The sequence below is a fragment of the Hemitrygon akajei genome, chromosome 10 (genome assembly GCF_048418815.1).
Source record: "Hemitrygon akajei chromosome 10, sHemAka1.3, whole genome shotgun sequence".
Classification (NCBI taxonomy): Eukaryota; Metazoa; Chordata; class Chondrichthyes; order Myliobatiformes; family Dasyatidae; genus Hemitrygon; species Hemitrygon akajei.
Window position 1 is genome coordinate 161,947,619 of NC_133133.1, and position 25,374 is coordinate 161,972,992.

The window sequence follows — 25,374 nt, forward strand, 5'->3', positions numbered from 1 at the left end:
TGAATAATTATATATTTCTGTACAGCATGTTCAAAGGGGTAATTGGAAAGAAATTAATTATCTCACCTCGATATAACTTTTTATAATGTCCATACAAATCTCCTCCTGAAAATAATAAGATAATTTATCTAAAAGCATCTGTATAAGATTTTAACTTAATTGTCTATTAATTTAATTTCATCAGTTGTATAAAAATTTGGACAGCTATCAAAGGAAAGAAATAAATGGAGGAAAAGAGATCTCTTCCAACACTGGGCCATATATATTACAGGATAAAATAAACCTTTGCATTTCTAAACTAACTCCAGAGAGAGCCTCCAAGAGGACCATGACTTTGTCATGGTTTAGAGCCTTATGTGTCTCAATGACCCAGAGAGCTATATTAGCTGGAGTCAGGACTTCGTGCTTTAGCTCTTGCTAGGTTCACCCATGCCAAACAGGTCAAAGAAATGAGGCCAGACTAAGAGTGATCTACTAGTCCTCCAGGTTTGGGGGTTCAGCTCTGGGCTAAAAACCCAGACTAGTAACACAAAATCCTTATGGAAACAGCAATGAAGAATCCTTCTACATCTGAGTGTGATGATATCCCCGAGTCTCCACTCAGAACTTGCATGTCTGATAGTGGTGTAAACCGAGCTACTGATATGATGAAGGAAGCCCTAAACACTGCTGCCCTAAAAGCCAGTGGTGTAATGGGCAGTAAGTATGTCAGTCCAGAGGGAGAAATGACAAAGACTGATTCATGATTCAATGGTTGCTTTTAGTTCTTTCCAATCTCAAGTAACAGATATGAATATTTCAAAAAGCTGATAACTCATAAAAAATACATTTGTCTTGTTTGCAAAAGAAAACAATATTCACTTAGTTTAATAATGAACCATCAAGTTGAAACTATCATAGATTAATTCCAATTTCATCTGGTTTACAATTTACAGTTAAAAAATTTCAATTTATGAATGTCAGTGTTGCACTGTGGGAAGAAATTTTCCCCCACAGTATCATGAAGATCCAATTTACCTTTGTTGGCATGCCCAAATTCCAGAAGAACAACACAAGATGCGTCATGAATCGAAGGAGGTGAGGAGGAAGAACTAATCCACACTTTGTAAGCCAATCCTGAAATTCATCCAACAGACCTATCATTATCAAACAAAAGGTGAGTTTTAACAACTGTTAGGAGATATGTCAAAATTTATCTGCAGATACTTTATTTCTACTGAATTTACATCTAAAAACTCACCATCGATATCTCCCAAGATGATGTATTTCTGAATGACATGATAATGAGCTTTATTCTCCTCCAAGACTTGCTACAAATAAAGAAATTAGTTCAAAATGTAAAAAAATGTAAAACAGACCAAAGCATTTCATACCAATATTTAATACACATTAAAGACAATGCAACTCTTTAATAAAAGAAATAATGTCTGCATACCTTGAGATCAGGCACTTACATTTGTGAACTTTAGAAACCCTTAAACTATTTAGAGAACTGAAGAATCAAAAAATCAATTTTTATTTTAAATGTGTTCTCCTGAATCTTGGAAATTAATTTGCAATGTACCAATATAGGCTACAAATGGCCAAATGGTCCACTGTTCTGTATCTAGGATTACAGACTGCAATATTAGCAACTACTTCAATTTCACCTGAGGTTTTCACCTGAGTTTGTTAAATGTGTTCAGGAAAGTTTTCTAAGTCAATATATAGAGGTATGAACGAGAGAGGATGCAATACTTGATCTCCTATTAGGGAACCAGACAGGTCAGGTGACAGAAGTATGTGTAGGCGAACATTTTGAGTCCAGTGACCATAACGTCATTAGTTTCAAGTTAATTATGGATAATCCTGCCAGGATTAAAGGCAAAGTTAACAGGCATAGGGAACCTTGGTTTTCAAGGGATAATGGCAATCTGGTTAAGAAAAACAGAGAAGTGTATAGCAGGTATAGGCAACTAGGAACAAATAAGGTACTTGAAGAGTATAGAAAATGTAAGAAAATACTAAAGAAGAAAATCAGGAATGCAAAAAGACATGAGGTTGCCTTGGCAGATAATGTGAAGGTAAACCTGAAGGGTTTCTACAAGTATGAGTAAAAGGATAGTAAGGGACAAAATTCGTCCCCTAGAAGATCAGAGTGGTCATCCATGTGTGGAGTCTCAGGAGATGGGGGAGATCTTAAACAGTTTTTTTGCATCATCTCCTAAGGCTCCAATTTTTGGAAAATTTTGGTAGATTATTGGAAGGTGTTCTGAGAGATCAGATATACAGGTATTTGGACAGTCAAGGACTGATTAAGGATAGTCAGCATGGCTTTTGTGCACGGTAGATCGTGTTTAACAAATCTTGTAGAGATTTTCGAGGAGATTACCAAGAAAGTAGATGAAAGAAAGGCTGTGGATGTTGTCTACAATGACTTTAGTAAGGCCTTTGACAAGGTCCCACATGGGAGGTTAGTTAAGAAGGTTCAGATACTAGGTATCCATGGAGAGGTTGTAAACTGGATTCAAAATTGGCTGTGTGGGAGAAGACAGACAGTGGTAGTGGATGATTGCTTCTCAGACTGGAGGCTTGTGACTAGTGGTGTGCCTCAGGGATCTGTGCTGGGATCATTGTTGTTTGTTGTCCATATCAATGTTCTAGATGATAATGTGGTAAATTGGATCAGCAATTTTGCTGATGACACTAAGATTAGAGGTGTTGTGGACAGCGAGGAAGGCTTTCAAAGCTTGCAGAGGGATCTGGACCAACTGGAAAAATGGGCCAGAAAATGGCAGATGGAATTTAATGCAGACAAGTGTGAGGTATTGCAATTTGGAAGGACAAATCATGGTAGGACATACACAGTAAATGGTAGGGCACTGAGGAGTGCGGAGGAACAAAGGGATCTGGGAGTTCACATACATAATTCCCTGAAAGTGGCGTCACAGGTAGACAGGGTTTTAAAGAAGGCTTTGGCATCCTGGCATTCATAAATTCATAAATCCGAAGTATTGAGTATAGAAGTTGGGATGTTACGGTGAGGTTGTATAAGACATTGGGTGAGGCCAAATTTGGAATACTGTGTGCAGTTCTGGTCACCTAACTATAGGAAGGATACCAGTAAGATTGAAAGAGTGCAGAGAAGATTTACTAGGATGTTGCTGGGTCTTCAGGAGTTGAGTTACAGGGAAGGATTGAACAGGCTAGGACTTTATTCCTTGGGAGCGTAGAAGAATGAGGGAGATTTGATAGAAAATTATGAGGGGTATAGACAGAGTAAATGCGAGTAGGCTCTTTCCACTTAGATTAGGAGAGATAAATACGAGAGGACATGGTTTTAGGGTGAAAGGGGAAAGATTCACTCAGAGAGTGGTGGGAGTGTGGAACGAGCTGCCATCTGACATGGTAAATGCGGGCTCACTCTTAAGTTTTAAGAATAAATTGGATAGATACATGGATGGGAGAGGTCTGGAGGGTTATGGACTGGGTGCAGGTCAATGGGATTGGCGGAATAAAGTTTCAGCACAGACAAGAAGGGCCAAATGGCCTGTTTTCTGTGCTGTAGTGTTCTATGGTTTTAAGCTTTTTAACCGAAGAGCTAACATTCTGAAATGTATATACTGACCTGTTTCCTTTGTTGATTTAACAAGAATATACCAGCTGTAGCAGTGCCTGTTGGGACTGCATTGTATTCTGAGCCATCAAGGTTCCATTCATTATGCTCCATGCTTAACATATTGCAAATACCTTTATTTTTACTTTTAAAATTTACTCCAATTCTTTTAAGTGTTTCCTCTTCACTGAACTCCATTCCTCTGGTTGAGGTGGCATTAATAAACTACACCCAAACAAAACTACATCTTTGTCAGACGTATATACCCAGGGGCCTTGGAGTTGGTGCCTGACTGAATGAAAGTTACAAAACTGGACTTAAAAAACATTACAATGACTCTTAAGATCTGACAGATTCCTGGTTTACAGGCCTGTTTTGCCTTCTTCAAGCCTCCCTAAAAGAAATTAACCCCCATATAAACTATTTTCTTCAATTTCTGTGAAGTTTTATCTATATTCCATTACGAGGACACATGGATGACCAATGTTCCAATTCCTGTAGTTACTTATTCCTGTTATGATAGAACTACAATAGCACCAATCTCAAATTCATTACTCGATGCACAATACAGTCCCAACAGATCAAATCAAACTTGCTTCATGAACTCAAACTTTGTGCTTCTCTTTTAAACATGTTCCATCCTATTTTTGGAAGGTCTAGTTGCACATGTTCTCTGGATTACACAATTTGCAATTCAGATATTTTGATAATCCCCTAGTGGCACAATCCCTGGAAAATTGGAACAGCATTGGGCTATTCAGCCCCTTGAGCTTGTTCTAGCATTTAAAGAAACTATGCCTTATCTGCTTCCCAAATTAATATCATACAATCATCATTATGTGCTATGACATACTGTATGACGTAATGGTCACGGTCTTTACACAACCATGATTGTTCTTGGCAATTTTTTCTACAGAACTGGCTTGCCATTGCTTTCTTCTAAGCAGTGTCTTTACAAGACTGGCGACCTTAGCCATTATCAATACTCTTCAGAGATTGTCTGCTTGGTGTCAGTTGTCGCATAACCAGGACTTGTGATATGCACCATCTGCTCCCATGGCTTCACGTAACCTTGATCAGGTGGGGGGGCGGGGACGCTAAGCAGTTGCTACACCTTGCCCAAGGATGACCTGAAGGCTAGTGGAGGGAAGGAGACCCTTACACCTCCTTTGGTATAAATGTATCTCCACCCTCCACCCAGCACACAATAACTTTGATTAACAAAACTCTACGTCAGTATTAAAATTAACAACTGATCTATCATCACTGATTTTTCCAAGAAGAGTCCAAAACTTCCATTTCCCTTTGTGCAAAGAAATGTTCCAAACTTAATTTCTGAAAGACATGCCTCTAATATTTTGGATGGTACTTCACAGACCTAACTTCAAAATCAGAAGTGAAGAAGAAGAAGAAGAAAGTCCTTAACTCCGATTAGAGTCATCGGGACTCCATCATGACAGCGTTTTAGTTTTTAGTAGACTTTCTTGTTTTTATGAGGCTGAGTTTGCTAGCTTGACGCTCAACCCATCACAGATGGAAAGCGGGCAAGGGAGCCAGTTGATTCAAACTCGGGAGCCTTCGCTTCGAAGTCTGGCGCTGATGCCACTACGCCACCAGAAATAGTTACTATATATTCCATTTGTTCCCTTTAATATCTTGAAAATTCTAGGTAATACAACCCCAATTTTTGTAAACCTTCTCAATTTAACAAATATCAAGGAACCATTCCTTCTGCTCAGAGTCCTACCTCATCAGATCTCTTGATAGCTATGTTGCAACTAAATTCATTCCTTTCCAAGGCCAATGTTATTTTTGCTCCAATCATTTGGTGTTTTGGGATCTCGTTTTAAATTAAAGAAACCATGGAAACAATTTCTTATTCAACTGCACAAAAATCAACAAATTAAAAGAAATATATAGTATAACAGGAAAAATACATGCTATTTTCTGTTTTCTCTTACCCTTTTGTCTATTGCTTGCAGTTCTTCAAATATTGCCTCTGGTGTCCAACTGAAAACACACAAGAACTGGTATGTATTGACTTGTTCAAGAAAACTGCATGAATGTTGAAATACAGTTGTTCTACTTTATAAGTTTAGTAATAGCTTTGAAGTTCATACTTACTTTGCTTCCATGTACTCTTTAGGTAATTCTTCCAATTCACTCATAGTACTCAGTGAACGGATTTCTTGTTCCACAAGGCTGTCTACCATAACTCTGAAGTATGCCCAAACACAATCTTCCCAAGTATCACAAACTGAAAGGAGCTGCAATATATGACAAAATTTAATGTAATACTGTAGGAGCAAAAGCACTTCAGCGTTTGTGTTTTTAGTATGAATTTTTTAAAATACCTGACAGTCAGTCTTGGATTTCTTACCTGTTTGAGGTTTCCACTTAGAGCAGCATAGATTGCTCGTTCATATCGGTTAAAGTGTTCCTAGAAATCCAAATAGTTCATGGTTATTGGACACTATAAACACTTGCAAAGTTCTGAAGATAAGTTAGATTGCAGATGCTGGAATCTGAAACATATAAAACAAAACTCCGGAATAACACTGCTGGTCAAGCAGTACCTGTGATGGCACAATATTTAGTTTGCTCTTCTAGTTGAGACTCTGCATCAGTCCTGACTTCTTTAAATGTTCTTTCCTTTATACAAAAGTTGACTTAATGTAATGGCTTCAATATAAAGACCCGTATAAAAATCCATTTTCTAAAATGGCACATGGAGAATATTTCCTCATAATTCCAACATTCTAAATTATAAATAAAGCCCATTATACTTTAATTTCTTAAATATTTCTAAAATACCTTGGAATCAAGATTATCCACATATTCAATAAGTTGATAATGTTTTAAATTATGCTTATGTAGCTTACATCTTCTGCCATCCTCCAACAACAAGCCTTCCAAATACTTCTGTATGGATTTCCTTCTACAGTTTCAAGCTTTGCTCCTGAAATCAGAGCAAACAGCAATTTAAACAAGGCCATGGGATCAGCTAACAGAAATTTAACAATTATAGAATAATCCTCACCACCATTAAGGTTTGGATCATGGTACAGTTTCCAGCCTTCTAGTGTTGCTGCTCTCCAAGCCTGACCACAACGTTCACAGAGTCGCTGAGCCTGATGGTGTTAAATTATAAATTGTGTTTTTTTCTGATAACCAAATTAAGACTGTTTATATTATTAATGCCTAACTAAGATAAAAAAAACATTTCTACCTTATCAGTCATACCAGCTCGTATAAGAGCAAAAAGATATTTCATGAATCTGGCATCATCCTCCCGATCCAAATCAGCAAGAGGCATTTTCTGTCTTATAGGAGCATCTGGATCCTTGGAGAAAAAAATTAAAACATTTGATCAGAATTTTGATTTTGCATTGTCATCAAGTTCCAAACCTGGTCAGCTTAATTTAAAAAAGAACAAAGTATTATTGGTGCTAGAAATATAAACTAATTTGAAATTTCCAAGCACAGGAGATTCTGCAGATGCTGGAAATCTTGAGCAACACAAAGTTGCAAAGGAACGCAGCCAGTCAAGAAGCATCTACGAAGGGGAATAAACAGTCAAAGGTTTGGGCCAACATTTTTCATCAGTGCTGGAAAGGAAGGGTGAAGAAGCCAGGATAAAGACGTGGGGGGAGGGGTGGGGAATGAGTACAAGCTGGCATATGATAGCTGAAACTGATGTGTGTGGGGTGGGGGAAGAGGGGATGAAGTAAGCTGTGAGGGGATAGTGGAAGAGGTAAAGGGTTGAAGAAGGAATCTGATAGGAGAGTACATGGAAGAAAGAGGAGTAAAGGCACTAGATGGAGGTACTGAGTGGATGAGAAGTATTGGTGAGAGGGGAACAAGCAAGGGGGAAAGGGAAAAGAGAGAAGGGGGATATAGCAGAAATGTCTGCAAGTTAGAACAATCAATGTTCATGCCATTAGATTGGAGGATACCCAGATGGAATATAATTTGTTGCTTCTCCACCCCGAGTGTGAAATACACAGCAGGTCAGCAGGTGAAAAGAGAAACAGTCGATGTTTCACACTGGTGTGCTAAAATGTTGTGTTGAAAAGTCATCAAACCTGGAAATTTATTTTTTATCCCTCTGCTGACTTGCTGAATATAAAAAGCAATTTTAGCTTTACTTAGTTGAAAAAGAGATGGTATACTTTAACATATTGCTCAATTCAGCAAATAAATTTCTGTTTAACTGGATAGGGAAAAAAAAGGATTGTTAAGCTATTCCAAGTAACTAAACAGGCCAAGTCTTGTAGGTGGAGGCTTGTACTACCTGTTCCAAACAGAGAAAGCCTACCTTGCTATTCTAGGTCTGTGTTTTGATTGGCAGCTGGAGCTCCAACCTGTTGGTTTGGAACTCCAATAAGTCACAGAGCTGGCAAAAGCTCTACAGACAAATCTGCAGCTGCAAAAGCTGAGTTTTTAAACATCTCTCTCATTGTGCTATTGAATATTTATTACAAATAAATTGTAGTCATTATTAGAGAAATGAAATTGTCTAAAATATACACAAAATCATTAAAAATGTTAAGCTGAAAATAATTTAAATGGAAGTTTGCTTCATTATCCATAGGCCTAGGATTATGGATTCAGTATTCAGTACAGTTGTGCTCATGCAACTGGAAATGCTGGTAAAATTCACAAGGTCTAGTTTCAATATTTCATAAAGTTCAGAACTTCTGCATGCATTCATGCATGGCAGTCTGCAGCACTTCCACTTAAAACAGGGAAATACTTAGATCCCCATGAATCAAATGAGGAAAACCATAACAAAATATTACCAGCTCAGTCACAAGTGGCCTTGAAAATCCAGAGATCCCAGATCTTTGTTGTTTCAACACATGCAGTGTATTTTCCCTACAAGATGAAAATAATGTTCACAAAATAGAATTAACATGTAATGTTTCTTAGCAGATTACTTGACATTTAATAACTTCATGTCTATTTATATCTGCATTACTTCCTATTCCCAACATACTATTTCCCAGCAAGTAACATGGTTTAATGAGCTCCAAGATGATTGACATCACCTGCCACCAACAATCCTCCCCAGCATTAGTCTTCAGTTGAATGCTTGGTCTACTATTTTATTAGCTCAAACAATAGGTGCTTGACTTTATCTTGAACAATAAATGGCATATCCTGAAAACAAAATACATCAGAAATTGTGCAAAACTGAAGCTAATACAATGCTGGCACATCAGTTGCTATTTGTTTATTTAGGATAGCTGTTCCACGCCTTGTGGTGTATTGGGCAACAACTTTGCTGGGGTGGGTGGGTGGATGTGTGTGTGTGTTACAAAGCAGAGTTGCTAGCTCAATGCTCAACCCAGCACGGATAGAAAGTGTACAAGGTGCCAGCTGGATTGAAACCTGGGGACACTCGACTCCAAGTCGAGTGCAGATGCCATCATACCACTGGCCGGCTTATGGATGAGGTTAACGAACTATAAATATTCCACTCCATGCTATTCATTTTGGCTTGTATTGCAGGGGTTTGGGGAGTTGAGAAGGAAAGGCACAGGCAATGACTTAGCAACATCTTAAAAAAAAGTAAGGTTACAAACAAGCACCCACGTGAAGGATCTGTGCAAATGCCAGTTAACTTAAGTTCCTGAGCACATTCCTAAACTGGTGCAAAAGCACTGGTATTGACCTTTTCCTTTAAATGACCCATTTCTATCCCATGACTCTCCCCACAGGTGAATGACATAAAACTTCTTTAAAAATTTTAAAATCAAGTCATAGAATTAATGGAAGTAAATAGCTACAAAAATTCAACTAATGATCAGTGATGGCACAAAGATCTTGACTAATCAGTCAACTTGATTCACCCACACACCTCACAGGAAACAGTGGTGCTTACCAGTATACAGATTTTGCATAAAATTCAATGTTCTCTGCAAAATTTCCAGCCTCATCTTGAGCAACACTTTCCAACCAGTCTACAACGATCTATGAAATTAAAAAGACATTATTAACAGAGATCAATTGTATCCTTAAATTCTTCATATTTATACAAACATCCAGTAAGGAAATGAAACCAATCAGGAGCTAGAGCTCAAACTTTTAAAAAAGCATAATAATTAACCATAATAACTGAAAACTGAGATAACTGTAATATGCAAGCTGATACTGAATGCACGCTGAACATTTACTTCCTTACATAGTCTTTCTTTCTGTGCAATACGACAGCTATACAAACACTAGAAGTTAGATTCCTACACTTCACAATCACCTACTTGCAAACAGAAACCTCAAATGCACTGGCAATTGATTACAACATGCCACTGAGTAATGAATTGTGATAAACTTGGAGCAGCATAATCATAGGCCATGTGCTGATACCATTAGCAATGTAACTCACTCTAGAGAATGGAAACAATGGTACTGTCTTACTTGTTTATTTAAACTAAAAATATTCAAGATAATTAAAATTAAATTATGCTGTTAAGTTTGGACTTGGATTTTATTTTACTTATTCAAATAATTGACAAGTGCTAAACAATTTAATGGTGTATCAAATTCATGCATGGTTCATTAAAATAAGGAGAAATTTTGATTTTCAGCACATACAGTTAAAGGGAATAAGATTTTAAGCAGGCAACTCTTAATTAGTAGCTTAAATACTTGCTACAAGTCAATGCAAACAACTGACGAACTATTCTTGTTAAAACAGTTTTATATTTTTTCCATTAAGTTGTAACAAACTGAAAAATTATCAGCTAAGCATTACAAATTTGTATGTACCATACATTTTTTTCAAGTTTTTCTGTAATAGTATAGTACCTGGCTTTGACGGATCAGTGAATCTCGCTGGAAAAGCATTTCTACAATGGTCTTCTCTGTTACATTTGGTGTCTGGAAAGCAATTGTTCATATGTAACACATTTTATTATAATTATAAATGCTTAATACGTGCTGCCCATCTATGAGGTGAAGGGAGGAAGGCAGGTGTAGAGAGATGTCAAGTAATGTAGTGATAAGCTTTGATCTTGTAGAACACAGTACACTGTAGCACAAGAACAGGCTTCACTCCATGATGCTAAATGTAACTAAACCTAGTCAACTGCATATAATTCACATCCTTCATGTTCACATCCCTGTCCAAATGGTTCTTTAACCCCACTATCATATCTGCTTCCATCACCATCCCTGCCATCATGTTCAAGGCACATACCACTCTGTGTAAACAAACGTACCCTACACATCTTTAAACTTTCACCTCTCACTATGCCCTCTAATATATGACATTTCTTCTTAGGAAAAATGATCCTACCACCTATCCTATCAGTGCCTCTCATAATTTTATGAACTCAGCTTTTGGACTTTTGACACTTCAGAGAAAACAGCCCAAGTTTATCTAACTTCTCCTTATAGCTAATATTCTCCAATCCAGGCATAATCCTAGTGAACACAAACAAAATGCCAGCAGAATTCAGCACGTCAGGCACCATCTATGGAAAAGAGTAAATAGTCGATATTTCAGGCCAAGACCCTTTATCAGAAAGGGTCAAAACATCGACTATTTACTCTTTTCCATAGATACTGTCTGGCCTGCAGAGTTCCTCCAACATTTTGTGTGCGTTGCTTGGATTTCCAGCATTTGCTGATTTTTTTGAGTTGATAATCTTAGTGAACCCTTTCTGTATCCTCACCAAAGCTTCCACATCTTTCCTGTTATGCAGTACCCCAGAACTGCACACAAAACTCCAAATGGGGCATAACTGAAGATTTATGCAGCTGTAACATGACATTTGACTTTCTCACTCGATGTCCTAACCGATGAAGGCAGTTTGCAGCATGTCTTCTTTACCACCCTGCCTACTTGCATTGCTGATTTAAGGTAATTAAGATCAATGCTGTTAAGGATCCTGCTTGTCTCTATGGGAAGGAGACAGAGAAGGATTGTTTTAAGGAGGATAAATCCAACTCTAAGATTAAATGTATTTATATACAACTGAATTGTTGAGGTGTGCCTTATTCTGATTGTCAAAAGTCACTTCTGTTGTGATTGGTTAGTTTAGAAGATGCAGTTGCTTTTCACATCGGATAACTGCCTAGTGTCCAGGTTCAAATATCCTGGGTATATAAAATGCAGGTATGCTCTGCGCGCACTTTTAACTAAAAGTATGTTCGTTGAGTATTCAGCTTTGTCGTGTCTGTAACTTGGGGAACATGAATGTTTGGTCGAAGTTTTACTGTTTGTAAATAAATGACTGATATACCAATTTGAAGTCAGTGCATTTCCTGTCTCACTTGCCAGATTTGCAAACCTGATTCAACATTACAATAGCATACTCATCGTCCCAGGTGAATGACACAGGAAAACAAAATTGAGATATCTCATTTATGCCCTTAGTTTGGACCAGGTGGGCAAGTAGACCCTATTGCCTTAAAAAAATAGAAAATTACTAAAAGATGTTCTCAAAGATACCTTGTCAATCATTTAGGAGAACCAAGTATTACAAGTCATCAGTGCTTGGAGGTCAGTCAGTGTTTATAAACAAAGTCTAACATAGTATAAGGCATATATGAGTATTTGAAACTCTCTTCCTCAAAGAATGGTGGAACCAGAAACCATGAATATTTTTAAGGCAATAGTTGATAAAATGTTTGACAAAGCTTAAAGGTTTATGGGTTGACAAAACAGAGTTGAGATGCAATTAAGTCAGCCAAAACCTTATTAAATGACAGAGCAGATCTGAAGGGTCAAATAGCTTAATCCTATATCTAATTTGTAACTTTGATAGTTTTAACTTCAAAATTTCTAGATTAGTAAACAGTAAAGTACTTACAGATACATCAAACATCAATCCCTCTTCCCCACCAGATTCAACTCTATCCCTGCATCAAAACAAAGAAAGTAAACACAGATTGAATAAAATAAAGCTATTTTATGATTTCTTATACCATCATTAAATATAGACCAAAAATATTTCTAGGCAATATTGATTCACTTAACAAGACTTACAAACATTAATGCTAAAAGTAGGTGTTTTGAGTCTGCTTATTCTTTGAGTCTGCTTATTCTCACTTTTGTTTTAAATAGGATTTTTATCTCTTTTGTACACTCACTCCTTATGAGAACAGAAAAATTAAATAAAGATAAAACTCAATTTAGCTGTTAACATGGGACTGGTAGCAGCAAATAGCAACAATTAAGTAGTGTTTTATATTCATTGTAGTGAATGATTTGAGTATATTTAAAGTATTTGTTAGACTGATGCAGATTGAAATATCCTGACCCTATATAAATGTAAATTATTTCCAACTGCAATAAAATATATTTCTAGAGTCAGTGAAAATTGAGAAGACTTGGTTGGAAAAATGCTAAGCTCTTTTTCTAATGACAGTAATGCAATGGACTGTATTAATGCTGCACACTTAATTTAATAACATACCCCAAGGAGATTCATAAGGTAACAAAATTATATTATAACATTTACCAGTAATTGTAATTGGAAGTTGAGTAAGTCTTATATTTAAGCATGCTTGAATATCAAATAAACTTCCTAATGTATATCTATGAATTTCAGCACTATTGCATAATTTGAAAAATGCTATTTTAGTCATGTAAACGGTCTGATGTATACAATTTTATTATCCAGTGTTCTTGCTACATCTTCCTTCTGGTAAGATGGCTGCAAACTCTGACACAGCAGCCTCTACTGGGTCAACCAAAGGTGTTACTGACTTTTTCAAACATTTATTTTATGATTGCAGGACGTTGTAAGTTGCTTGTTGGCAGAGAACCTAAAGAAGCTGGACGGTGCGGATCATGATGCTGCCAAAGACAAAGGCGGTGTGCAGTCTAACAGTAAATGTTTGTCTTTATCGCTTTTATTGTCATTGTAAGACCCTGCTGAACACTGGTGGTGTGGAGAGTTGCAAGTCCAGTTCATTTGTTTATTGGCGAATGGTGGGGTGGATGGCGGTGGAGCTGTGTGACCTCGGTATTAACGAGGACTAGGCTTTAATCCGCAGTGTCACTTGCCTGCAGCTGCCCTCTGGGAGGCATCGGAGTTCAGTGCTCCACTGGTGTGCTGGAGGCAATGAGGTGCAGCGTCCAATGTTTGCTCAGCAGAAGAGAAACTGTATTGTGCTCGACTGAAGATTCCTGTAACATTCCTGGATGCAGGAACTCCAACTATATATATTTTTTGTGTGACTGTATTATACTGCTGTCATATATATTCTATATGTGCCTTATGCTGTGTTTACTGTGTTTTGCATCTTGGCCCCAGAACAATGCTGCTTCATTTGACTGTATTTGTGGGTATTCATGTAGGGCTGAATTACAATTTATCTTGAACTTGAATAGGAATTCATTGTTGGAAAGACAGAGAATGAATCATTGGCAATAGTCACACAGACATTCAAGTACGAGTTCAAAAAAACTGTAGTCTATTTAAATATTGCAATAAATTAATATATTTCTGATACTTTAAATGGAATAGCACACTATTGACTGCTGTCTTGCTCAGAGGCAAGAACAGACAAGACCCTAGTCATTACACCCAAATTTCAAGCATTTGCATGCTATGGAAATGTCCAAGTATGTGCAAAAGTTCGGTTAGCAAAATTAGGAAGAACTGGTATGCAACAGTGGAAACACAATATGCAGTATCTCATCAACCTTTGAATATCTGCTTCAGTAAAATAAGTTTACTTTTGCAAAAATACTTTATAACAAGAGTTACATCACTGAAGTCAATCACAATTAATGCGGATTCATTAACAAATGTTTTAAATATTGTAAGTTAGAAACATAGAAAAATAGAAAAGCTACAGCACAATACAGGCCCTTCGACCCACAAAGTGGTGCCGAACATGTCCCTACCGTAGAAATTACTGGGCTTACCTATAGCCCTCTACTTTTCTAAGCACCATGTACCTACCCAAAAGTCTCTTAAAAGACCCTATTGTATCCGCCTCCACCACCATTGCTGGCAGCCCATTCCACGCACTCACCACTCTCTGAGTAAAATATTACCCCTGATATCTCCTCTGTACCTATTCCCCAGCACCTTAAACCTGTGTCCTCTTGTGGCAACCATTTCAGCCCTGGGAAAAAGCCTCTGACTATCCACACGATCAATGCTTCTCATCATCTTATACACCTCTCATCCTCCGTCGTTCCAAGGATAAAAGGCCGAGTTCACGCAACCTACTCTCATAAGGCATGCTCCCCAATCCAGGCAACATTCTTGGAAATCTCCTCTGCACCCTTTCTATGGTTTCCACATCCTTCCTGTAGTGAGGCGACCAGAACTGAGCACAGTACTCCAAGTGGGGTCTGACCAGGATCCTATATAGCTGCAACATTACCTCTTGGCTCCTAAATTCAATTACACGATTGATGAACACCAGTACACCGTACGCCTTCTTAACCACAGTCAACCTACACAGCTGCTGAGCGTCCTATAGACTCAGACCCCAAGATCCCTCTGATCCTCTACACTGCCAAGAGTCTTACCATTAATACTATATTCTGCCATATTTGACCCATCAAAATGAACCACTTCACACTTATTTGGGTTGAACTCCATCTGCAACTTCTCAGCCCAGTTATGCATCCTATCAATGTCCCGCTGTAACTTCTGACAGCCCTCCACACTAACCACAACACTCCAACCTTAGTGTCATCAGCAAACTTACTAACCCATCCCTCCACTTCCTTATCCAGGTCATTTATAAAAATCACAAACAGTAAGGGTCCCAGAACAGATCCCTGAGGCACACCACTGGTCACCGACCTCCATGCAGAATATGACCCGTCTACAACCACTCTTTGCCTTCTGTGTGCAAGCCAGTTCTGGATCCACAAAGCAATGTCCCCTTGGATCCCATGCTTCCTTACTTTCTCAATAAGCCTTGCATGGGGTACCTTATCAAAAGTTGAACTGTAATAAACTACAAACAAAAGATAAACTATAGCAAAAGGAGCAGGCAAAACAATTAATTCTACTGAAAAATAGTGCTAACGAACAGTAAAAAATTTTGGATAATAAAAATACAGTGATCAGCATTTTAGTTTCACTGAACAAAACTATTTACAAGAGGCTAAAGATAGTTGCAAGTAACCTATACGAGGTGATGCAGATACAAAGACATTTAAAGCCATTGCATCATGGCATATGAATTATTAGTAATGCAAGATATAATAAATATGGCAAAATAGCATCAATTAGAGAGTGTAAAATGTTGACAAAAGCTTGTATGGTAGCACGAGAAATCTGATGTTATCATTGAATAAGTCTCACAAATGATCTTGCTCCCACAATAAAATTACATGCATTACCTGTAAAGAGAGCCAATTAAACGCCAAGTGATCATCTCTTGCTGAAGGAACCAAAGAACACTGGCTGTTTTTGAAAATTTCTGCTGTCCAGGGGTTGCACGATTCACAATCTTCTGAAGCATTTTAACCTAAAACAATTGAGCATTTAGAACTGCCTACTTAGTGTTTAAACAAATACTTACAAGAAAAGTTAACCCATCTATTGTTTTAATCTACCCAATCAAAGAATAAATCATATCCTTTTATAATTCAAACAACACACACAAAATGCTGGTGGAACACAGCAGGCCAGGCAGCATCTATAGGGAGAAGCACTGTTGACGTCTCAGGCCGAGACCCTTTGTCAGGGCTAAGGGACTTCATTAGTCCTGACGAAGGGTCTTGGCCTGAAACGTCGACAGTGCTTCTCCCTATAGATGCTGCCTGGCCTGCTGTGTTCCACCAGCATTTTGTGTGTGTTGTTTGAACTTCCAGCATCTGCAGATTTCCTCGTGCTTGCCTTTTATAATTCATGCAGTTTGGTAGAAGAAATGAAAGGGTTAACTATTTTCTAAATGAAAAGAACTGAGGGGCAAAGGTAATTGGGAGTCCTTGTGCACGATTCCCTAAAGGTTAATGTGTAGGTTGAGTCTGTGGTGAGGAAGGTAAATGCAATGTTAGCATGCATTTCAAGAGGACTAGAAGATAAACGCAAGGATGCCATGTTGAGACTATATAAAGCACTGGTGAGGCCTCACTTGGAGTATTGTGAGCAAGTATGGGCCCCTCATCTTAGAAAGGGTTGCCAAAACTGGAGAGGGTTCAAAGCAGATTCACAAAAGTGATTCCAGGATTGAATGGTTTGCCATACGAAGAGCATTTGATGGCTCTGGGTCTGTATTAGAACTCAGAAGAATGAGGGGTGACTTAATTGAAATCTATCGAATGGTGAAAGGCCTTAATAGAGTGGTTGTGGAGAGGATGTTTCCTATGATGGGAGAGTCTAAAACTGGAGGACACCACCTCAGAATAGAGGGGTGTCTTTTTAGAATGGAGAGGAGGAGGAATTTCTTTAGCTAGAGTGGTGAATCTGTGGAATTCTTTGCCACAGTCATCTGTGGTGGCAGTCTTTATGTTCAAGGCAGAGATTGATGGATTCTTTATTGGTCAGGGTATGAACGGATATGGGGAGAAGCCAGGAGATTGGGGCTACGAGGAACACTGAATCAGCCATGATGAACTAGTGGAGCAGACACAATGGCTCAAATGGCCTAATTCTGCTCCTATATATTATGGTCTAAATTGGTAAGGAAGCAATTTTTCAGAACAATTTCTCTTTTTCCATTTTGTTAAAATTGCCAAATTTTCAATGTTTCTGTATGCTGCCAAAAGAAAACAAGCAAGCTTTACATTTCCAAAACTGCCAATATCCAAGACCATAGAATAAAATTTAATTTTAAAAATCCAGATGTTAAGAAATCTGAATTAAGAACTGCAAATGCTGGAATACTTAGCAGGTCAAGAAGCATCAATGGAAAGGGATAGATTTAGTTAATGCTTCAAGTCCCAACACCTTCACCAGAATTCGAAAGAAAAACAAATTAATTTTTGGTAACAGAGTTCAGTGGAGCAAGGATGTGCAAGGGTAAAGGGAATATCTCTGACTCTGTGATTAGCAGTTAGAAACAAAGTAGTATTCTGGTTAGTGTAGAAAGTTGTCATATAGCAGGCTACAAGATAGGATGCATAGCTGGGCTGGTAAGAATGTGGAAGCTTTAGAGAGGGTAGGATAATTAGTAAGATGATGCCTGGATTAGACAGAAGTGAACGATCCTCAGGCATAAAACCAAAATGAACATCATTTACAATATAGAACTGCATTACTCTATACAAAACAAGCTACAGAATCTGGAGTTTAAGTTCTTACCTGTTCATTACAAATGGCTTCATAAGATTCAATCAGATCAAAGATAGGTCTAGATGAAAGACTCAAGAAAGAATGCAAGAACTCTGGGAACAAGTGGACTGATGCTGTCAACAGAAAATTACAATCTTGGAGTGTTACTCCATTATAGCTAAATATTTTGGATTGCTGTCACTAAAATATCTTTAGATGTTGAATGCATTTTTTAAATTTCAAAAACGCATGCTGTTACAAAGGCTAATTGCCGACTTAAATTTTGCAAATATACTGCATTCATTACTTTAGTAACATAATAGTGCGTTTTACATGGTCAATAAAAGGAAGCACAACAAAATAAGAAAATAGAAGCTGGATCTTTTTTCTACTTAAGTTCATCAGATTCACTCAAAAATAATTCTTCTTTTATTGCAGAGAATTATTTATCTTCTAATTTCACCAACTAGAGAGGTCAAAGCTCCACAATTCCATGTAAAGACTACTAAAAGTAACTTCAATAAAAAAGTGAACATTCCGACCATTTTATTAACAGAATATCGGATCAATCAGTGCTTCTATAACAGACAAACCCAATTCTCACCAGTTACTCCTGGATCATCCTCATTCAGCATGGCTGCACTAAGAGTTAGGTCTTCGGTAAAGTTTCCTGGTGAACCAATAGTCTTGAAATCAAACCTTGTCTTACTGAATTGATCTGTTTCAATCTCATCTAACTCAGATGAAATTTGGTACTATAAACAAAAAAATTTAATTAAGCAGAAAGCAATGTTTTAAAGCAATTATTCTCATTGAATTATCAAGAACATTAAACTGCTGGCACCAAATGAGAGATAACAGATAATAAAAGAACAAAAATCAATAACGAAATGTTACAAAGTCACTAATGATAAACAAGATGTATTGGGCTGCTTAGGGAGAGGGGTATAGATTGTAGAAGGGTTTGCCTTTAAACACATTACTTAAATACTTTCAAAAGCATGATTTAGCTGTTTTTATGACTAAACAGCTGAAAATAGGGCTCATGTATTGAAGAGCAAGTAGTTTCATTCACCAGATAAAAGCCTTTCAATAAGTAATTTTAAATGTGAAATCTCATTCTCTTATATGTGTGCAGTGCTGGGGTTTAAAGAAATGTCGATTTTCCCTCACTTGATTTTATCCCACTCAATTTCATCTGAATTTTCCAACCTTCATTTTGCTCTCCCCATGTGATTCAAATTTTTTATTTCCTATGTATTACTGTTCAGTTTTAAGTTTACAATGATCTAAATCTTCTTCAACTCGATTGACAATTATCACCATTTGAGCCATAGACCACTACAGCTCAGAAACAGCCCCTTCAGTCTATCTATAAGGGAAAAAGAGGTGTACCTATTTCACAGTGAGAGGGGAAACATAACAAAACAATCCTGGCTATTTTCCCGATGAGAAACATCGAAAACCTACAGCGCAATACAGGCCCTTTGGCCACAGAGCTGTGCCGAATATGTCCTTACCTTAGAACTACCCAGGGTTACCCAAAACCCTCTATTTTTCTAAGCTACATGTATCCATCCAGGGGTCTCTTAAAAGACCCTATTGTTTCTGCCTCCACCACCGCCACCGCAGCCCATTCCACACACTCACCACTCTCTGTGTAAAAAACTTATCCTTGACATCTCCTCTGTACCTACTTCCAAGCACCTTAAAACTATGCCCTCTCCTGTTAGCCATTTCAGCCCTGGGAAAAAGCCTCTGACTAGTCTGTGTTCTTTAAGAGTTGTCCCAAATAAACAGCGGCCCTGATCAACTGATAACCCAATTAACCGGAATCCACTGTACTTAAATATTAGAGGTAATGGTTGGTTCTTACCATTGATGCTTCTGGAGTTGTTACCATTATGGGAAGTCGAAGTGATGATAAGATATTAGATATTTCACTTTTCTTTACAGGGCAAATTCTAGTCTGTGGAGTGTCTGTAATGCAATGCCAGATATAATTAATATATACTGATTTTTGAAGATTATTTTTATAATACTCTAGAATTTACATAATTTCCATTAAACTTGGTTACTCTAACCAATCACAGAAACTGACACTTTTGTAGAATGTGCCACAGTGAATAAAAGGCAAAAAAATCAATGCTGTACAGCTCAATTTTAGTGAGAACATTCTCTATCAAAACATAGGACATAACAGAAAGGAAACTTAACACCAAGAGCCAGACGTGACATTTCAACAGATTCAGCTTATTCCCGAATTTTGAAAATAATGGGGAAAGACGGTAATTCTAACGTAGCTTGATGATACAAAAAATTTTAGTCTATTCTTTCGGTGTCTCTGACCCAAGTTGAAGGCTTTTCCTTTTAGACAAAGTATGGTAAAAGTTTGACCACTTGAAACCCTAATGTCTCTATATTCCTTTAGAGGGTGGCTGGAGTCCTGTCAGGATCTTTGATCTACAGTGGCATTTGAAATGCAGTTCTGCACAGCGCTGTGTTCCCATTCTTGCAGGGTCACCGACCAACCACTTCCAAGACTGGCCTGAGGTTGAGCGCCTTCGGGGGTGCAGCCTTGCATGGCCCTGTGGACACAAATTCGCGCTGGTGTCACGAACTGAAGCGTAGTGGGAGCCAGATCATTGAGAGCAGCTGTCGAAGGGCTCTGCACTTAGCGCTCGATTGCTCTTTCTCTCTCCCAATGGTGAGGGAGAGTTTGCTGCCAATTCTTGAATTGGGGAATTTGAAATAAAAAGCAACATATCAGACTAACTGTAACACTGAAATAGCGACTGTTGTCTCCCCTCTCACAGTGGAAAGAGTGGTATTTGTCTCTCCCTTGTTACTGAGGGAAAGAACCTGTGGGATGTAGAAATGTTGGAATGAAGTTAGTTCTTGATGTACTGTAGACCATGGTCTCTCTTTGGGGGCTTTGATGTTGCTTGCATGATGAGTGGTGGGAATACTGATGCTTTATGCTAGATTAAATAGGGGAAAGGGGAGAGAGAGGGTTGATGCTGCTTGTGCGTGGGAAGGGTGGCTTTACGGTTCTTATTTTATTGGAGTGTTTTTCTTCTGTTTCGAGGATGACTGTGGAAAGTGAGAATTTCAAGTTGTACATCATACACATTCTCTGATATTAAATACAGTCGGCCCTCCTTATCCGCGGAGTATTGGTTCCGAGACCCCCCCCCCCCCCCCCCCACAGATACCAAAAATCACCGATGCTCAAGTCCCTTTTTAACCTGTCTCAGTGCGGAGGTCTTAAGGACACAGCAGCACCCCAGACTTTATTTAACATGTCTCAGTGCGGTGGGCATTAGGACCCAGCGGCGAAGCACTGAATGTGCAGTGTTTCTGTTCACGAAAATAATCACGATCACGATTGAAAATAAGGTGGAAGTAATAAAGCAATCGGAAAGAGGTGAAACGCCATCGGTCATTGGAAAAGTGTTAGGCCACAGGCTAATGCTCCAATTTTAACTGAGCATGTGAAAGGCCCTGCCCCGATGAAAGCTACAATTATTACTAAGCAACGCAGTGGTTTAATTATTGAAATACATGTTTCTTAAGTGTTTTATATGCATAGAAAGGTAAAATATATACTATGTACTAAGACAAACGTTTTACTAACTGACGCTAAATAATACTGGATGTACCTGTTCCGACTCTAAATCCGACTTAAAGATGGACTCAGGAACGGAACTCATTCATAACCCGGGGACTGCCTGTACTTTTAAGTCATTTCTAGATTGCTTATAATACCTAATACAATGTAAATGCTATGTAAATAGTTGTTATACTTTATTGTTTAGGGAATAATGACAAGAAAAAATAGTCTGTACATACTCAAACAACGAGTGCTGGAGAAAGAACTTCCAGGTTTTCCTGATCTGCGGTTGGTTGAATCCGCGGATAAGGAGGGCCAAATGTAGAAGCATTGAACCCTTCAGACTTTGTTGGTGCCAGACAGGCAGATTTTCCAGATTATTAAACATTGTTACTCTTACAATTACTCACACCCTTACTTCCTTTTGTCTTTACATAACACAGTGATGTAGTAAGTTTTCCAGTGAACCTGATGAATTCAAAGGGAATGGGAATTATATAAGCACACCGGCCCCTCGCTCTGGTCACAAAACTATCAACGTTCCTGGCCCTCGAGTTCTACACCACAACCTCTGCTTTGACTGCACACCTGGCTCGCCGTCCAGACACTGGCCTTGTTGCACTCTGGACCCTCAGTCCACATTCTGGACCAATGTCTGAGCCAGATGCCTGATTTTCAGAGTTTTACTGCTCCTTTTCAGCTTGACACCCAAAGACATGAAAGAGAAACTAATTTACCCTCTCTAGTTTGCCAGGTTTTCATTCTGTTAGAAACTGGTAAATGTTAGAAACTGTTCAAGCCATCATTTCTGTACCAGCTATTCACAAAAACAATCCAAAACTAATTCTACTTCAAAACAATTTTCTCAAATCTTCATATTCATGGGGTTAAGCTTGGACCCAAACTGCTTATTTCACTGTAATCAAAAGTACAGTGATTAAATCAGGAAAGCAAAATAAACCAAGATTGGAGTTGACAAACATTTCAAAGGACTGAAGAGTTGGAGGGAACATGCATAAAATCCAAAACAAAGATAACAATTTAAAAATTGGAATTTGTTAAAATTTGCTTTAATCATCAGCTATATATGGAAAGTGCAAACAGGTGTTGGTGCAAGTTGAGATATAAGCAGGAGTGACTACTAAAGCAGAGATATGGACAAGCTCAAGTTTATCAAGTGTGTAGAGTTGGAGATCATTGGAATAATTAAGGAGATGTGGCGACCCAATCATTAGCACACTCGAACCGGCTGACAATTAGCCAGAGCCAGAGACAAAGGTAGATAGCCTCAAGGAGTTTCAGTTACGTGCCTCTCGAAGTATCGAGTGGGGGAGACAGGCTTTAAAGCAAGACTGTGTTTTTGAAATAAACTTATTCTGTGGTTGCAGTTTATCGACTCCGTGTCGTAATTTCAGCGCTGCGCGTAGCACCCCGCTACATTGGTGACCCCGACGGTCCAAACGTTTTTTTGTACCGGAGATGGCAGACGCTGCGTTTGTTAACGCGGTTTCCTTGAAGCTGCCAAGCTTCTGGACGCTACAACCTCACCTATGGTTTCAGCAAGCAGAAGCCCAATTCCATGTTCAGCAAATAACCTCAGAGGACACCCGTTACTACTACGTGGTGAGCTCCCTCGACCAGGACACAGCGGCCCAGGTCGCGGAGTTTGTACAGTCTCCCCCGGCGGACAGCAAGTACACGGCATTCAAAGCCCTGCTCATAGGGACTTTTGGGCTCTCCCGCCGCGAGCGAGCTGCCCGTTTACTGCACCTGGATGGCTTGGGAGACAGGCCTCCATCAGCTTTAATGAATGAGATGTTGTCTCTGGCCGACGGACACACACCTTGCCTCATGTTTGAGTAGGCTTTCCTGGAGCAGCTGCCCAAGGACATACGCCTGCTGCTGTCCGACGCGGATTTCAGCGACCCCCGGAAGGTGGCGGCCCGGGCAGACTTGCTGTGGAACGCCAAGAAGGTGAGTGGGGCGTCCGTCGCACAGATCACCCGGCCACGCTCCCAGCAGCAAACCAGTCCAGGCCCGGCTGCAGAGCCCGCTAAACCCAGAGGCCGGGGTGTGGAGCCCAACGAGCACTGGTGTTTCTACCACCAGCGGTGGGGCGCAGAAGCCCGTCGTTGCCGCCCGCCCTGCCAGTTCCCGGGAAACGCCAGGGCCAGCCGTCGCTGATGGCTACGACGGCTGGCCGTCGGGATAGCCTCCTGTATGTCTGGGACAAACAGTCGGGACGCCGGTTTTTGGTCGACACCGGTGCCGAGATCAGCGTCTTACCTCCGACGAGTTACGACACCCGCAGCAGGGTGCCGGGTCCCCCCCTACGGGCCGCGAACGGCAGCACAATAAGGACTTATGGCACCCGTCCGGTGCAGCTACGGTTCGACTCCAGCCAGTTCACGTGGGACTTCACACTGGCCGCCGTAGCCCAACCGCTTCTGGGTGCGGATTTCTTGCGAGCTCACAGCCTACTGGTCGACCTGCCCAGGAAGAGACTGGTTCACGCCGAGACCTTTCAGACATTCCCCCTGGGTGCAGCCCAGTTGCCAGCCCCTCACCTCGGCTCCATCACGCTGTCCGACAACGACTTCACCAGGGTCCTGGCGGATTTCCCATCGGTTCTGGCACCGCAGTTCACGGCGGCCATGCCCCAACACGGTGTACAGCACATCCTGACCCAGGGACCACCCCTCCATGCCCGCGCTCGGCGGCTTCCCCCGGACAAGCTCCGACTGGCGAAGGAGGAGTTCAAGCGGATGGAGGAATTGGCGATCATTCGGCGGTCCGACAGCCCATGGGCCTCTCCCCTGCACATGGTGCCCAAGGCGACAGGGGGCTGGAGACCGTGCGGCGACTACCGCAGGCTGAATGAGGCTACAACACCGGACCGCTACCCTGTGCCGCACATTCAGGACTTTGCAGCAAACCTGCACAGCGCGCGGATCTTCTCCAAGGTAGACCTCATCCGCGGATACCATCAAATCCCGATGCATCCGGACGACGTCCCCAAAACGGCTCTCATCACCCCGTTCGGCCTTTTTGAGTTCCTCCGCATGCCGTTCGGCCTGAAGAATGCCGCACAGACGTTCCAGCGGTTGATGGACGCGACCTGGACTTCGCATTCATCTATTTGGACGACATCCTCATAGCCAGCAGCAGTCGTCAGGAGCATCTGTCTCACCTCCAACAACTCTTTGCCCGGCTGAGTGACTACGGTCTAACGATCAACCTGGCCAAATGCCAGTTCGGGCTCGACACCATTGACTTCCTGGGCCACAGGATTACCACAGACGGGGCAACCCCTCTGCCCGCTAAGGTAGATGCGGTCCGCCATTTCCCCCGACCCACCACGGTCAAAGGCCTCCAGGAATTCGTAGGTATGGTCAATTTCTACCACCGCTTCCTCCCTTCAGCTGCCCAGATCATGCGCCCCCTGTTCGCCTTGCTGTCCGGTCAAGGACATTACCTGGGACGAGGTGTCCGCCGCCGCTTTCATTCAAACGAAGGAGGCCTTGGCGAATGCCACGATGCTAGTGCACCCCAGAATGGACGTCCCTACCGCCCTCACGGTGGACGCATCTAACACGGCAGTCGGTGGGGTACTGGAGCAGCTCATCGCGGGCCGCTGGCAACCCCTGGCGTTTTTCAGCAAACACCTGCAGCCACCCGAGCTCAAATACAGTGCTTTCGACCGGGAACTGTTGGCGCTATACCTGGCAATCCGGCATTTCAGGTACTTCTTAGAAGGTAGGCCCTTCACCGCGTTCACGGACCACAAACCGCTTACCTTTACATTCACAAAGGTGTCCGATCCCTGGTCGTCCCGCCAGCAGCGCCATCTGTCCTACATCTCTGAATTCACGACGGACGTCCGGCACGTCTCGGGTAAGGACAATGTCGTGGCGGATGCGCTCTCTCGCCCCAACATTCACGCCCTTTCCCAAGGGGTAGACTTT

The 25,374-nt window shown here is 40.4% G+C and overlaps 1 protein-coding gene across 1 annotated transcript in view; it reads right to left on the reverse strand.

Annotated features, from left to right (window-relative positions):
* nup107 (nucleoporin 107) overlaps nt 1-25,374 on the reverse strand; it is a 57,947-nt gene that overhangs the window by 17,704 nt on the left and 14,869 nt on the right. The window contains exons 4-20 of the mRNA XM_073059550.1: nt 19,673-19,776; nt 18,401-18,551; nt 17,827-17,930; nt 15,921-16,048; nt 12,415-12,463; nt 10,406-10,477; nt 9,483-9,571; nt 8,398-8,473; nt 6,825-6,938; nt 6,636-6,726; nt 6,478-6,554; nt 5,976-6,035; nt 5,720-5,862; nt 5,557-5,605; nt 1,241-1,310; nt 1,018-1,136; nt 67-105 (exon numbers count right to left, since the gene is read on the reverse strand). Coding sequence (XP_072915651.1) covers nt 67-105; nt 1,018-1,136; nt 1,241-1,310; nt 5,557-5,605; nt 5,720-5,862; nt 5,976-6,035; nt 6,478-6,554; nt 6,636-6,726; nt 6,825-6,938; nt 8,398-8,473; nt 9,483-9,571; nt 10,406-10,477; nt 12,415-12,463; nt 15,921-16,048; nt 17,827-17,930; nt 18,401-18,551; nt 19,673-19,776 — 1,535 coding nt within the window. The remainder of the gene's footprint in view (nt 1-66; nt 106-1,017; nt 1,137-1,240; nt 1,311-5,556; nt 5,606-5,719; nt 5,863-5,975; nt 6,036-6,477; nt 6,555-6,635; nt 6,727-6,824; nt 6,939-8,397; nt 8,474-9,482; nt 9,572-10,405; nt 10,478-12,414; nt 12,464-15,920; nt 16,049-17,826; nt 17,931-18,400; nt 18,552-19,672; nt 19,777-25,374) is intronic.